Below are 15,418 nucleotides of genomic sequence, written 5' to 3'. Positions count from 1 at the left end.
CAGATTTTGGGATCTGAGAAAACCAAACGCTAACCATAAAATGACTGGTGTAGGTGGGGCTTCCCTCCTCCCAGCATCTCAGATTCCTCGTGTCTGATGGTCATATTCCAACGTGTAAGTGAAGTCTTCCCCAACCTCCTTGCTACCTGTCTCTCAAGAAAAGAGATTGGGCTAAGAACGCTGTCACTGCAAAGTCAAGTGTCTCCCTGGGCAGAATGGATATGGACTTGTGCAATCTCAAATAAAAGAATGAACATCTAGCACTTCCCTCGTGCAGAGTTACAGGGCAAAGCCACATGGGTCCCTTTCTCCAGCCCCCTGGGAATGTGGGCTCACTCGCTGGTTCTCTCTGCTTAACTTCCACAACCCACACGCAGCTCAAGGGAACACCTAGATGTAGGTGTAGGTGCAGTGGTGTAGGAAACCACACTTCTTGGAAAGGTGGGAAGTTCAATGTGACATTCACACTGACCTACTATTTCTCAAAACTTTCTGACCTATGGCACTGTCAAGGCCGAGTCCCCTTTGTCTGCTGGGAAGAGGGAAGGACAGGGTAAGATATCCAGACAGACCAATGTCTCAGCTCCCCTTCAAACTTCTCTTCCCTCCCCAGCTCCCTTGGACGTAGGGGCAGAAAATCCTTGCCCTGCTCACATTTCTTTTCTACTTCATTATTTTCCGTCTATGTAGGTGGCAATTTTTTAATTTGTAAAAGCTTCATCATTGCTGTGGATAGTTTCCTTTTTTCTTTCCCTTCTTAACAGAGGTGCAGGGGATTGAACGCAGGACCTCATGCATGCCAAGCACAGCTTTACCAGTGAGCTATGCCTCCCACCCCCTATTGCTGTGGAGAGTTTCTAAAACAGTCATTCTCAATTTTAGAAGCACCTTAATATTACCTGGAGAGCTTTCAAAAAAATAAATCAAATCAAAATGCCTGGGAAATGGGGTCTGGGTATTAGAAATGTTTAAAAGCCCCTCATGTGGTGCAGATATACAAGTGGGCCGGGAAACACTGCTCTAGCCCCGTGGGACAGGAGGGAAAGAACACATTAATTAATACCTCATAGAGCATCCTGCTACAAAATGCAGAAACTCAGGCACAGAGAGGTGAAGAAACTTGCCTTGGGTTACACAGCTAGTCATTTTCAGAGTGGGAATCAGAGCCCACATTCCCCTTAAGTGTATTAGTAACGATCACAGAGCGGCAGTTTCATCTGTCCTTTCTTACTCCTTTCTCAAATTTCTGTGCCCTGCACATCTCCCAAGGGCACCCTCAGTGCCTTACGTTACAAGTGACCCAGAACTGACTTAGGCAGGACTGTTGGGCACACCTTCCCTTTGGACGTTTAAGATTTCCACTTCATCCCCACCTCTGCAGAAAGATCAACTCAGGAGGAGTGAACCTGGTTTTCGCTGACTTAACCAAACACCCACCCATGGTTTTCCATGTGAAGCAATTACAGAGACGAAGAACAAGAGGGTGCAGACAGATATTTCACTAAGCTTTAAAGAAGTGAAGGAAATTCACCATCCTACGTGGCAAGGAAAAGAGAGAGGACATAAGGACCGCCTCCCTTGGCTAAGCCGTTGTGTGGAGACGAACAAAATGTACCTGGTCAATTCCTTCATCCTTCAAGACCCAGCTGAGGCAAGTACCCTCAGAGCATCCTCCCTTTATCCCCTCCCTTGTCTGAGTTAGTGTGCTCACTTGCACACTCGGCTTTACAGATGCATGATATTGCCCTGCTTTATAAAGCATCTACTCTTCCCTCCTTCTCACCAGACCATGAACTCCCTGGGTAAAAAGGACAATGCCTCTACCTGCATCCACAGCATCTAGCACACTCCCGGCACATTGAAGATATCCAGTAGCTATTTCTGAATAAATATTAATATTTTATAATTATAAATTGTGATAAAAGACATTAAGGGGGCAGTACCTTAAAACATCAAATATCAGAAAAATGAGTCAGAGTCTGGAAGAAGGTGAAGATGACTCAAGCTGCGAAGTCATGAACTATTTTTAGTTCCTTTTAATAGCCAGGAGTCACCTCTGACCTCGCGTTTCATGTCCAGGGTAGAGAGGACCAGAACAACTGAATAGACTCTAAAAGCAATGTAATCATTGATTCAGGTTCGTCACTTGGCGCACCCATCGTCTCTATCACCGAAAGCCATTTAAAAGCCCTATGCTTGGTGTTGTGTACAGCAATTTTCATGGCAATGATTACAAACCAGGGGTATCTTCAATATGACAAAAAAACACTGCCATGTTTATACACGTGCCGGGAAATCATGAGTGTTCCTTCTTTCAAGCAAAAATGTAAGAGCCCATTCATGTTTATTAGTCTGTGCTCTGAGAGTAACTATGCTTTGAGAGATAAAATGGAACCTACTGGTTAGTTAACTGTTTATTCAGTAAATCTTGTTTGCTCTATGAATTTGTATAAGGCTCTTTGACAGGAAATATGAGAGGCTCAACCTAAGACCCACACTGGACCCTGACAGCCTTTACCATCTAAGAAAGGAGAAAAAAAGCCCTGAGAAATACAGCAAATCATTTAAGATCAAATGTAAATAAATACTACAGAGTGTTTTGCAGATGAAGACTGTAGCTGGCAAGAAAAGGGGAGCTCTGTGACAGCTGAAGACCTGAGAGGAGAGGCAAGGGCTGAGATTTCTCAGTCCCTGTCATGTTCTCTAGTCACGTTGCCAGGCCAGGCAGAGGACTGTGAGTTTCTAGTCCTTTCTCTGAAAATGGGACTGCTTTATCAACCTATAGGTATGGCCCATAGGTTTCGAATTAGAAAATACATACACAGCTTTTTACTTGCAGATTCCATATTAGTGAATTTGCCTCCACACTAAAATTTCTTTGTGACACCAGAGTCAACACAGTGCTTCATGGTTCCTCCCAGACATGCACAGAGCCCTGAAAAAATTGGGGTGGACAGGTGCACAGCACCCAACAAGGCTGATCTCTACCTTCTTTGTGTCAGCTCTCAGAGTGTAAACAAGTGCCCCTCCCGCAGACTCACAGACGTCTGCGTGTTTTGGAGGATGACTTTGCTACTTAAAATGGCCTCCAAGCATAGTGCCAAAGTGCTGTCTAGTACCTCAGTGCCAGAAGGCTGTATGTGCCTTAGGGAGAAATGCATATATTAAGTAAGCTTAGTAAGTTTTATTCAGGTGTGAGTTACAGTGCTGTTGGCCGGGAGCACAATATGAATGTTAACAGTGTGTATTAAATGAGGTATGTTAAAACAGAAGCGTACAGAACACAAAGTTATACATTGATCGGTTGACAAAAGTCTCAGGTACAGAGGGTCAGAGGAACTTAACACAGTATTTCCACTAGGAGGAGTGGTTCCCTATTGTAAGTCCACCCTCCTTCCTCTCCCCCAGGGCAATGGCCCACTAGGCAGTGGTCCATGGCTCTCTCCCCTGGCATAGGGAGGTGCTTCACAACGAACTGTCCCATTAAAAACAAACACAAAACTTCATCTCCAGTATTCTGTCTCCAAGTATCAACTGTGGTACTTCATCTAGGATATTAGTTCATCTTTGTTTCTTTTTGTTGATGGTTGATACTCTCTCCCTTGATTTAGATTTATGCATTACTTTTACTCCACATTCCCAGTAGTCATAGATTCCAAAGCCAATGGGCTTGAATACATACGTGTCACTGTTTAATGAGAGACGAATTCAGGTCTGTAAACCTTACCGTGTGACTTGAAGTGATTCCTGCAGACGATTCTGACTTTGAGTATTTACGTAGACCATGGTGATATCCAAAAGAAAAATGTTTTATCTTTATGGATTACTTCATTGAACCATATACAATAGGTATCAACAAATGGATTTACTGAAAGAAAAAAACAATGAAGGCACAACCTACTCCTGGCGTCTTTGGGCTGAGCACGCGCCCTGAGCCCGGGGCGGGCGCCCCCCACCCAATGCGCGAAGGGGCCGGCAGGGGGCGCAAAGCGGCGGGCGCCGTCCCCGCGAGGTCTCGGCCAGGTAGACTGGAAGGGGCGGAGGTAACCAGCAGCGGCCTGAGGAGGCCGCCCCGCGGTCCCCACCCCCTCCACGCTGAGCTCGCGACACGCGTGCGGAGAGAGGACGCGAGCGGCTGGGCCAGCTGCGTTCCGAGCTCGGGCACCGCAGCTGCTTCTCCGCCAAGCGCCAGGCGTCCCCGCGGCGCTCAGTCCGAAGTCGGCCACCATGGAGGCGCAGGCACGAGGTGAGTGGTCGCCGACCGCCCTGAGGGTCAGGCCCCGGCGCGTGGAAAGGCCCTTTCCCAGCAGCACCCAACTTTGCTCGCAGAGCGGACCGGCGACGTCTCCACACGCCCGCGGCTCTGCCCCTGCCCGCGCCTGTGGGAGAATTCCTGCTCCCCAAACTCAGGATGTGCTGTGGGGCTGGGACCGAGGAAGGAGACGTTACGGGGAGACGACCCTCCGCAGGAAGAGAGCGCCCGCGGGATCCTCTACTCTCTCCCGGCCGCTCGCCCTCACGCTTCCCGAGCCTCGTGGGTGCCCAGAGGACCTGTTGGGCAGGCTCCGGAGTCCGCGTTCCGCGCCTTTCGCCCGCGGGGAGCGGTGGCGGAGCGCGGGTCCTGTCGCCCTGGGCGGTGGGCTCGCGTCCGGCAGCTCCCAAGGTCGGGGCTGGGCGCGCCGCGCGCCGAGGTGCTGGCTCCACAGAGACGCGGGTCTCCGGCTACGCGGGGGGTTTCTAGCGCTGGGACCTGCCTTTCGGGTGTTACCCACCCGCAGATCTCCAGCACATCGAAGCGTACGTCCCTGTTCCCCACGGTCGGGGAGGGACCTCTGCCTCCGCACCCGCGCGGGGTCACTGGCCGCGGTCTGGCCGCCCGGCTCCCAGCTTCTGGGGTCGCCCGCTCGAGGAGCCCGAGACACATTGACGAAGGGCAGCTTCGTGTCTTGGGGTCACTCTGCGACCAGAGTTAGGGAATCCCGGTGGAATCGGGACAAGATTGAAAGTAAATGGACGGTGGAAAGAAGCAGAGGGGGGCGGATGTGGAGCACGAGGCTGGACACTGACTCTGGAGTCTTGGGAGCAAGCAACATTGCCCCCAAGAAGGAAAGAGATGCGAGATCAGCCTTTTTCAGCCCTTAAAACAGTCATCACCACCTTTCTCCCACACTGCAGGAAATTCTGTGATGGCTTTGAAAATAAATAAAAGCCCGTCTGGGGGAAATAAAAGGGGGAAAAGAAGGAAAAAGAAGAGGTTCATGACCCTGTGCGCTCGCCCTTTAGGGGCCGAAGCGTCCTTAATGCCAGCAGCTCGGCGGGTGCTTGGGCCTGGAGCCACCCAATAGGTTTGCTGCCAGAATTACAATGGTCTGAACAGCCCAAACCATCCTCGTTCATTCCATCAGCCAAGATCCTGTCCATAAAGCTGCCGCTTCCAGTATATTTTTTTCCCCATTATCTAAATAGGAAAGGAGAATTCAGTTAAGGGTAGGGGGTTATTGGTCAACTTCAAAACCGGAGGTCAGGTTGGACCTAAGCTGAAGCAGGTGGGAGCAACACTGGAGTTTTCCAACCTGCTTTGCAGAGTAGAATTATTTGCAGAATCTTAAATACTGGCCCTGGCTGATCCCAGACCAATCAGATTGGAATCCCTGGGGCCTGGGCATCCGTATCTTTGAAAACTTCCCAGGTAAATCTATAACTCAGTGAGGTTGGAGAAAAACTGCAGCCAGTAGGAAACATTCATCAGATTTCTGAAACTACAGATTGGACCCACTGTCACTGCCTTGCTTTACTTGTGAGATTTACTCAACAAATATTCCAGTGCTTTCCTTTGCTAAACGCTGTGCTAAGATGAACCAACACAGCCTTGATTTCTGCTTTGGGAAATTTACAGTGGAGGAAAAGGCAGATAGTAACTTGATAGTTATGTGATAAAGTGTGGAATTGCAACTATCTTAGTGATATGAAAGAGGGCCAGAGTGCAGGGAGAGCCTGAAAAACATCTGGCCCAGTGGGTAATAATCCATCGAATGGAGTTTGTTTACTGTGTCCCTGTTTCTGTTCTTTGTGCTTTATGTGTGTTGACTCATTTCTTCTTCACAATAGTCTCATGAGGTAGGTAGTGTTCTTCCCATTCTCCAGAAAAAAAGGAAGCAAAAGATGTACCTTCCTTGTGACATCAAGTAACCAGTAGCAGAGTTGACGCTGGGAGAGCCCAGTTCCCGCTCCCTCACCCCGCCCCTCAAAGCCTACCACTTTCAGAGGAAAGGTAAAACTTAAGTCCCCCCTGCCCACCATCTCCCCCACCACCCCTCTTCCACCTGGTGTGAAGCCATCCTAGGGAGACTTGGATTAGGGTGACAGTCACCTGGGAAGAGAAGAGTGAACAGACTTAAGAAATACTTAGGAAAAAAAAATCAAAATAACTTGGATTGCCTATGAAGGATGGTAGTGTCAAGGATGACCTCAGCTTTATATTTTACAATCAGGTGGATGATACTTGCCTTTTAAATCTGCATTTTCCCAGTACTTTAAGTTCTTCATTTTCAGACTTTTGTGGTAATTTACGCAGCAGACATATTAAGTTCTTTAACAATAAAACTTTTCACAAAATGTTTATAGTTTATCTTAAAGGGAAAATCTTTCCACTTGGCACGTTTTTCTGGCTCAATGAACTGCCTCAGATTCTAAGAGAGTCCTGTGGTTTCCTCCGTACAAGTTTCTGTCATCAACATGGTTTACTTTAGAATTGTCTAGAGTAGGGATGGCTTATCTTTCTGCCTCTTGAACTAGAGAAAAGCAAAAATGAGTGAGGTTAAGTGGGCAGCTGCTGGTAAAATGTCCCCCGGAACTTTACAGGGGGCCACCCACATGCTGTGGACCTGATTTGCACACATAATTCGATAAATGCAGTAGCAGATCCTAGAAACTTTTCCATAAGTGACACGCTGCAAATAATATGCTTTGACCGATTACTTTCAGCAAAACAGGAAGACATTCTGGGAAGGTTACTAAGTCCAAACTCATTCTGCTAGTTGCACAACCAGCCAATAAATCGGGAGATGAGGTGTTGAGGCAAGGAATAATGACTTTGTTTGGAAAGCCAGCAGACCGAGAAGATAGTGGACTAAAGTCCTTGAGAACCATCTTCCCCAAGTCAGAATTCAGGCTCCTTTTATACTAAAAAGGGAAAGGGGTGTGCTTGGTTGTTGCAAACTTCTTGATGTGGAAATTCTCTGTTCTTGCAGCTGTCCACCTAGGCAGGTCATGATGTTCCTGTAAATCTCCAACAAGACAGATGTTATTCTCTGTTCTGCAACTTTTGAACTCTATATGCATGGAAAAGTGTTATACCCTTAAAGTCAGAGCCTTGAGAGTGGGCTGTCCTGTATATTTCAGGCAGTATTATTTTACAAAAGGTACAGAACCATCATGACTAAGACGAGGAAACAGAGCACAGGGTTAGAGCTAAAGGAACAGATCTAACATGGAGTCAGATTTGTTCTTCCCTATTACAGAAAGTTGGTAGAACAGAAACACAGAAGTGCGATTAGGAGCAGAGCGATTCGACGGTGAGGGGCTGGAGCACAGTGTGCAGTGCGAAGCCCGCAGGAGGCCAGTGGTACCAGCTGTCTTCCTGCTACTAGAGAATTTTGCTTTAATAAAATTATAAATTAGAGAGAGAAACTGGTTAAGAATGTAGCATTTTCCTGAAATATATGGCAGTCCTTTAAAATAAAAAGTTCCTGACCTTTTTAAACTATCTTGCAGTATTTCACTGTTCTGGGAAATAACTTGTCTTTCCCAATGTCTTTAATATTAAAAAGAAAAAAGTTCTCTTCACTTAACACTTGTATATATTCAGATTAATAATTGTATTAGTGTCCTATGATTGCTATAACAAATTACTATAAATTTGTTAGCTTAAAACAACAGAATGGTATTCTCTCATAGGTCTGGAGGCTAGAAGTTCAAGATCACTTTCATGGCTTCCACCCTTCTGGATGCTCCAAGAAGCACCCTCTTCCATTTCCTTGCCTCTTCCAGCTGCTGTGGCTGCTGGCATTCTTTGGCTGCATCTCCTCGATCTGCCCTTGTGGTCACCTTGCCTTCTCTTCTGCCAAATCTCCCTCTATCTCTCTTTTAAGAATGCCTGTGAGTTCATTTAGAGCTCACTGGGATAATCCAAGATCATCTCCTCATCCCAAGATCCTTAACTTCACCACATCTATGAAGACCCTTTCTTCATATAAGGTGGCATTTACAGGTTCCAGGAATCAGGACCTGATATCTTTGGGGGCCATTATTCAGCCAATTACAGTAACTATTTTTTATATTCAGACATTCAACTCAGGAGGATTCCCAGAAGTCCCTGAATGACATAAAGTAATAAACGTCAGATTAATCCTACCTGTTTGCAGATTCCATTAAAGTGAAAATGTCTTATTTACCTTTCTTTATACTTTGCTCACAGGTCATTTATTGGCACTCATCTTGTTCCAGGAAGAACTCAGGGTAGTTTATACAGGTGTATGAAACACAGCAAGAAAATGCAAATTAGAAATACATGAAAGAAAACAAACAAGGATAAGAACAGAAAATGAAGCGAGGAATGAAGCTCTAGAAAAATGAGTACAATTATATCCTTTTTATTAACATTCCATGAAAACAAATTTCTTGCTGTGAAAACAAAGCCTTTTTTTTTTACAAAACAGTAAAATAATTCTTTCTCCCCCAAATAGCAACAGGTCAAGTCTTTTGTATTATAGGGATCAGATTATCCAAGGAAAAAATCTGTTTTCCAAATTTCAGACAATATAATTAAAAACCTCAAACTATCAAAGCTAGGTGTTATACATTTTGGCTTACAATTTTTTAAAATATTATGAAGAGCATTCTTACTGTCTTCAAAGCTACCTTCTCTTATATTTTCCCTCCTAGTAAAAGTTTTACAGTAGGTAGTGATGTATACATAAGATAAAGTCAGTCATTTGCAACAAATCATATACCATTGTTGCAATTAAAATTCTTATAAAATCAAATTATACAAATCGTAGATATTACAGTGTATTGGAACCTATTTTGAATTGCCTCCCCTAATATACACCTTGTTTTCTTAATACTCTCAGTAGGCAGCATCTGAGAAGTTGCTTCAAAAAACTTATAGGCAAGAGTCCATTTTTCTGGTCAATTGTAAGATTTGGTACTTAGGGAGCCATAGTAAATAATAAATAAGTACTTTAGCAAATACTGATTTGTTAAATAAATATTTCAACAAATATCTATCGACTACTATAGTGATAGCAAACATTCAACAAGCACTTACTATTGAGAGACAGTTAGGGGATAGCGGTTAAGATTCCAGATCCAAGTCAAACTGCCTGGATTTTAATTCTGCCTTTGTCACTTATCACTAACATGACCCTGAACAACTTTCTTGATCTCTCTGGGCCTTGGTTTCCCCAGACATAAAGTGAGGCTAATAATAGCATCTATATCATAGGATTGTAATGAGGGTTTACCGAGTTAATATATGCAAAGTGCTTAAAACAGTGCCTGACACTTGGAAAGCGCTCTGTAAACATTTGCTGTTGCCCTTAATAGCATATGCCAGGAACTTTGCCTGCATCATCTTATTGATTCCTTTAATGACCCCACGGGATAGATACTAGTATACAGACAGGGAAAACTGAAGGTCAGAAAATTGTGAGAAGGCAGACTTCGACTCCAAGTCCATCTGAGTGCAGAGCATGAGCTCCAGCGCTGTAGTGCACTGCTTCTCTATATGTGCTGGGCTGCACGTGCTGATGGGAACAAAGACGGGTTCGACATGGGTCATCTTTCCAGGGAGGATGTCAAAGAAGAGGCATCCCTGTGTGATGACACATGGAAGTGATGAGATGATGTATTTCCATCTCAATGGGATTTTTGAGTATTAAAATACTAATTAGAACTAATTCACATTGAGGGTGATTAAAAAAAACAGTAATATTTTAGTGGGGTTTTTGAGTGCCAGATACCATCCTATTATGCACTTTTTAAAACAACCATATTTTTTAATAAATGTAACAAAGTCACCAGGAAGGTAATGTTATTTTCATTTCACAGATGAAGAAACTGAATGACAGAGTAGTTACACAATTTTCTCCAATTCATAGAGCTTGGATGGGTTGGAATCCAGATTTGGAATCAGGGAATTTGACTCCATACCTTGGGATCTTATTAATATTCTATACCATCTCCTTAAGTTGGTGTGTATAAGCATTCAGTGTGCCAAGTTAAAAATAATAGATTTTGTATTACATTCTGTACAGTCAAGGGGGCTTTAAGGGACAGAATTTAATCACACTGTCTGTTCCATATGTGGGCCGCATCTCAGTCTGGGACTATGACCAGAATAGCTGAGGTCTGCAAGAATAAGCCCCATATTATGGCCCTTTGGAGGAGGGCAGCAACAGTTTGCTGTTTGAGTTCTGTTTTCAAGATGGGAAATCCTATAAAATCACACGACATATAATTCTTAGAACCTATATAGAATTTTACTAGTAGCTGCAAGGAGAAGCCAGTTGAAAGGTGTAGTGTTTGAAATACGTTGTTCCTCTTGCTGTTCATCCATATCTTGTCATCTTAGGACTTTAAAATAAATGAAAGGCATAGGATCTGCATGTTTGTTTCCAGAAGGTAGGATCTGTACTGTCTAGATGCTGGCAAAAAGGACCAATCTCAATGAACACCCCAAAAAGAAAGATGTTTATAGTCTCATGAGTATTGTAATTACTTGTTTACACAGATATGTTTTAATTTAACCATTTCCCAAGCATGTTAGCATAATACCTACTTTAAGAAGGTTCCACGGTGAGGGGAGGGGTATAGCTCAGTGGTAGAGTGCCTGTTTAGCATGCATGAGGTCCTGGGTTCAATCCCCAGTACCTCCATTAAAAAGATGAATTAAATAAATAAATAAACCTACTTACCCCACCCTCCAAAAAAAGACCAAAACAAACAAAACAAAACAAAAAGTGATATCAACCAACATGTACCAGGAAAAAAGAAGAAAAAAATTCCTACTGGAAAAAAATGAATGATCAGAGGATTTGTCCTTAAACTACTAGCTACTGTAGCCATCTCTATGTTAATTTTGTGGTCTAAAATGGCAATTGAAGAAAAGCGGCTAGCAGCCCCAGTCATCAGCCTGGCTTGCTCTATGTGTGTGTGGACGTTCATCCTTACTGAGGTTCTGGAACGTCCCCAGCAACACCTTGAAGCCACCTCTTAAACTTACTGAACTAGTATGCGGTTAAGAACACATAAAGGATGTCCCCACACTGGATTTTCAAGCCTGTCATTCTACTTGTCATTGAATATTGAAGAAATGAAGTATAATTTATTTAAAATATATGCATTAAATTAAGAATCAGTTTTAATGTACCAGGGAAGACAGCAGAACATTGTAATGAATTTGCATTGGCTAAAAGAGAGCTTTGGGTCCTCAAGGAAAGATGTGTTTTAGATAGTTTCTCACCATGTGAGTTGTTTATAAGTGTTGCGTTTTGATACAGAGGTAGTGAAATGCCCAGAATAAAACCACAGATTTCCAAGAATACCCCTTCATCATCAATATACTGCTGCTTTCTCAAAAGACAAAGAATCTGACACTTGGCTATTTGTGCTGTAGCCAAATAATGTACTGCACCCTAAAAATATGCATATATGTTACATCTCATCTCCAGACTTATCTGTGGTTATTTGCACCTTACACGAATTACATTTTCCCTGACTTGTATCTAAAAATGTAGAATCCTCCAACCCCTTGAAATTACAAAATGCAATTTTCTTATAATTAGACATTTCTTATGTCAATCAATAGCAAGAGCACCTTGTCAAGGATCCTGGAAGTAGAAATGATTCATTCAAAAGAAGAAAGATAACTAGGGATGGGGGATGTGGGAGGGCATCTCTTCAGGTCTCTCAGTTTCATAGTCTCTGGCTGTTGGATATTTGTTTGTTTTTCACTGATTTTTCCCAGGCACATGAATGAGCTGAGAGTGTTAATAATGAGAGCTGAAAAGAAAATTGTCTACAAATATTTCCAACATTTTCGGTTTCAAAATAGATTCATTTCGACATGAAGACATCATGGAAAGATGGTTTCTCTTACTTAAGAGTTAGGACAGGCCTGGAGGAAAGTGGACTCCTTGGTCCTCATTATTCCTCTTTAGATACTGCAGGGCGCCATCTGGAAGTTTCAAGATATTCATGCTTCCTGCAAAATTTATTTCAAATGATTGGAAGTTTCCTATAATGAATTCATCTCTTTCTTCTATTTTCCCCAATCCATGAAAAGTGTTACTAACAAGGAAGATATCCGTATATTGTGGGCCTATTGTGTGCCAGGCATGGTCCCAGTCATTTATGAGATGTTCCATCAGGTTCCATCCTGTAGACCAATAATGCTCTCCCTAAAAGAAGGAAGCATATTCTGAGGATTAAGACTTGTGGTTTTTTTCACTGTGACAGTTGAGAGAATGTGTAGAGATGAAAACACATGCAAAAAATCTTTGAAAGATGATCTTTCCATTTTGAAAAAACTGCGTGTGAAGATGTGAGGAGAGTACCCACCAGCCAGAAGGCAGACGTTGCTTCACGGCGGAGCTCAACATGTGGGCTTTACAGATTCTCTGGCATGCGGGAGAGCTGAGTTGGAGACCCTGGCCCCTCCTTTCCAGACATGGTTTTGGCATCCACAAGGGAGGAAGACCCTTGTACTTAGAAATAAAAAATCTAATACATTTGAAAAGCAAATCTTACATTGGGAAAAAAAAAGGTAGGGGGAAGGAGCTGGGTTGAATAACAGTAAACAGAGGGAAAGCACACATCTAAAAAGAGATTCAGATGTAAGTTTGAAAAGAATGAGAGTCACAATATTGCCCACCGCCCACCAACTTACATTCTTCTGATTGTGTACGTTATAGGGTTGCTGACTTCCTTCATAAAGAGAACTGGGCAAATAGTGGATCAGTGCTATTAGCTATAACATTTTGTAATCTACTATCCTAAGCCTTAAAATTAGACATAAATATAACTTGTTATGACCTTTGCTAAGGGAGGGAAAAAACCCATTTATATTTAGCGTCATCCCACATGTTGTGTACTTACAGTTAAATGGGCTTGTTTGCAATGACCTGGGAATTCACAACATCTAGAAGTACAAAAACTTTCTCCTGTGGAGACCTGACCTCAGGGGAAAAAAAGACTTGATGTCAACATTCTGTGTGGCCCCCCCTCCCCATGGTGCCCTATGCCTGACCCTGCAGGCTGCCCTCCCCAGATCTTTGTCTGGTCTTCTTATCCCTTCCCCAAAGCTGAGGGAAAAATACACATTTTGGATTAATGTAATGGGACCTGTTCTATGTGGTGAAGTTACAACGGTCCCATGTAATAGCTTTGAACTTGGGTTCTCTTTGATGAAAGAGAAAATGAGCTCTTCCTCTTTAAAAAAAAAAAAAATCCAGTGGTCCATCCTCAGTCCTCATCTTGGTTGACCTACCAGCGTCTCTTGGCACAGCTGCTCACTCCCGTCTCCTTGGAGCGCTTTGTTCTCTTGGTTTCCAGGAGGCCAAGCACTGGTTCCCCGTCCTTCTTCACAAGCCCCACCTCAGTCTGCTGTGCTTCCCGTCTGCACTCACTCTCTCGCTGAGCTCCTCGTGTTTCGTGCTTTTAAATTCCATCCATACACCAACAACTCCCTCATTTATTTTCCCCACCTGGACCTGGCCCCTCAGTGTCAGCCTGCCCACTTCATATGTCTGCATGAATGTCTAAGAAGCATCTTGAACTTAACATGTCTAATGCTGAATTTCTGATCTTCCTCCACAATAACCCTAATGTCCCAGGATCTCCCAAAGCTGCCCCCATCTCAGCTAATGGCAACTCCATTTCAAACACAGAAGCCCCAAACCTACCCACGAAAGGTTTTTGTTTTGGGGTTCTCCCCCCTCATCAGGTCCCATTTCCGGTCCATCATGCCCACTCTGCTTTCAAAATATATCTAGAGTCGAACAACTTGCCACCCCCTCTGCTGATAGTGCCCTGGCCCAGGCCACCATCATCTCTCACCTGAGTGTCTGCAGGAGCTTCCTGGCTGGTCTCCCTGCTTTGGCCCTGGCCTGTCTTCAGTCTGTTCCCAACATAGTAATGAGAGTGAGCCTCTCAAAACATGTAGCGTCGCACTGCGCCTCCCTTCAGAACTCTGCAGTAGCTCCTCGTTTCACGCAGAATAAAGGCCACAAGGGTGCTATGAGATCTGTTCCCCTTCCTCCCCATTACCTCCCTGACCTCATCTCCTGATGCTCTTTCAATTTACTAGTCCCTCTGCCTGAAGAACTCTCCCTCAGCTGCGTTCCTGGCTTGCATCCTTATCTTCGTTGCCGGTCAGTGTTACCCTTAGACCTGGCAACTGGACCTCTGTTATCAGGAGACAGTTTTAAGTGGGTCTCTCAAGTTTCTGCACAACTGGTCTTGTGAGCAAAGGCATTCACAGCTAATTTTCTCTGGATTGTCTTCTCAAGGAGGTTTTGCATCGCAGGGAGCCTTGGAAGACAGAGACTGTCTCCCTTAGAGGCAGGTAGATTTACTGTACAAGATAATAAAGATCAGGTGTCCCTCTGGTCCAGACGTCGTGAAGATTTGCTGGCAGCCCCTGTATCAAATCGGAGCCTCCGAATCTCAGTGTCACTCTCAGAAACACACCCCACTGTGTAAACAGGCAACGCCTGGCCTTTATCACATCACCCTTGCGGAATTAGGGCTCAGGGAACCAGTGCAGTGATGTTGCTATGGCTACTGCTATTGCTGTTTTTCCCTGGGTGGATGCTTTTTGTTATTTCTGTCATTTGTCTTTGATCAAACTCTGATGGAGAGAAAGAGCACCTTCCCAAGAGCCCGGAGACCTGCCTGGTCTCGGCTTTGCTATCACTCTTACTCACCTCCTGGATCTGTTTGCTCACCTCTTACCTGGAGGGGATTGGATCAGATGCTCTTTGAGGCCCTGACTAATTCGTTCTTGAGAGGCTCATTCAAATTTTTTCATCATATGTTCCTTTTTTAAAATAAAAAATAAAAAAGTGTTATATATATATATATATATATACACACATACAAACGTGTGTATGTATATCTATATATAAAGCTGCTGTTCCTATGTATATAAAGCAACCATAATGAAACTATGCTTTCTTCTGTTTATATAAGGAAAGTTTGTAGCCAAGTTAGATATTTTCATTTCCTAGTGTAATTCCTGAAAGTTTATTCTGGATGCTGGCAACTTCTCATTTAGAGAATGACTGTGTACTCACATAAGCTGTTTCTCCAGGCTGAGGAGGTGAGTGTGGTCACGTGGGGAGAAGTCAGGAGAAAG

General features: G+C 43.9%; 1 protein-coding gene across 1 annotated transcript in view; it reads left to right on the top strand.

Annotated features, from left to right (window-relative positions):
- The first annotated feature begins 4,043 nt into the window (after nt 1–4,043).
- Nucleotides 4,044–15,418, top strand: part of TPD52L1 (TPD52 like 1) — a 78,097-nt gene continuing 66,722 nt past the window's right edge. Inside the window, exon 1 of the mRNA XM_031456259.2 lies at nt 4,044–4,246. Within this exon, the coding sequence (XP_031312119.1) occupies nt 4,228–4,246 (19 nt within the window). The 5' untranslated portion in view covers nt 4,044–4,227. The remainder of the gene's footprint in view (nt 4,247–15,418) is intronic.

This window comes from Camelus dromedarius, chromosome 6, assembly GCF_036321535.1.
Source record: "Camelus dromedarius isolate mCamDro1 chromosome 6, mCamDro1.pat, whole genome shotgun sequence".
Taxonomy (NCBI): Eukaryota; Metazoa; Chordata; class Mammalia; order Artiodactyla; family Camelidae; genus Camelus; species Camelus dromedarius.
This window is presented reverse-complemented; position numbering and strand designations above follow the sequence as displayed.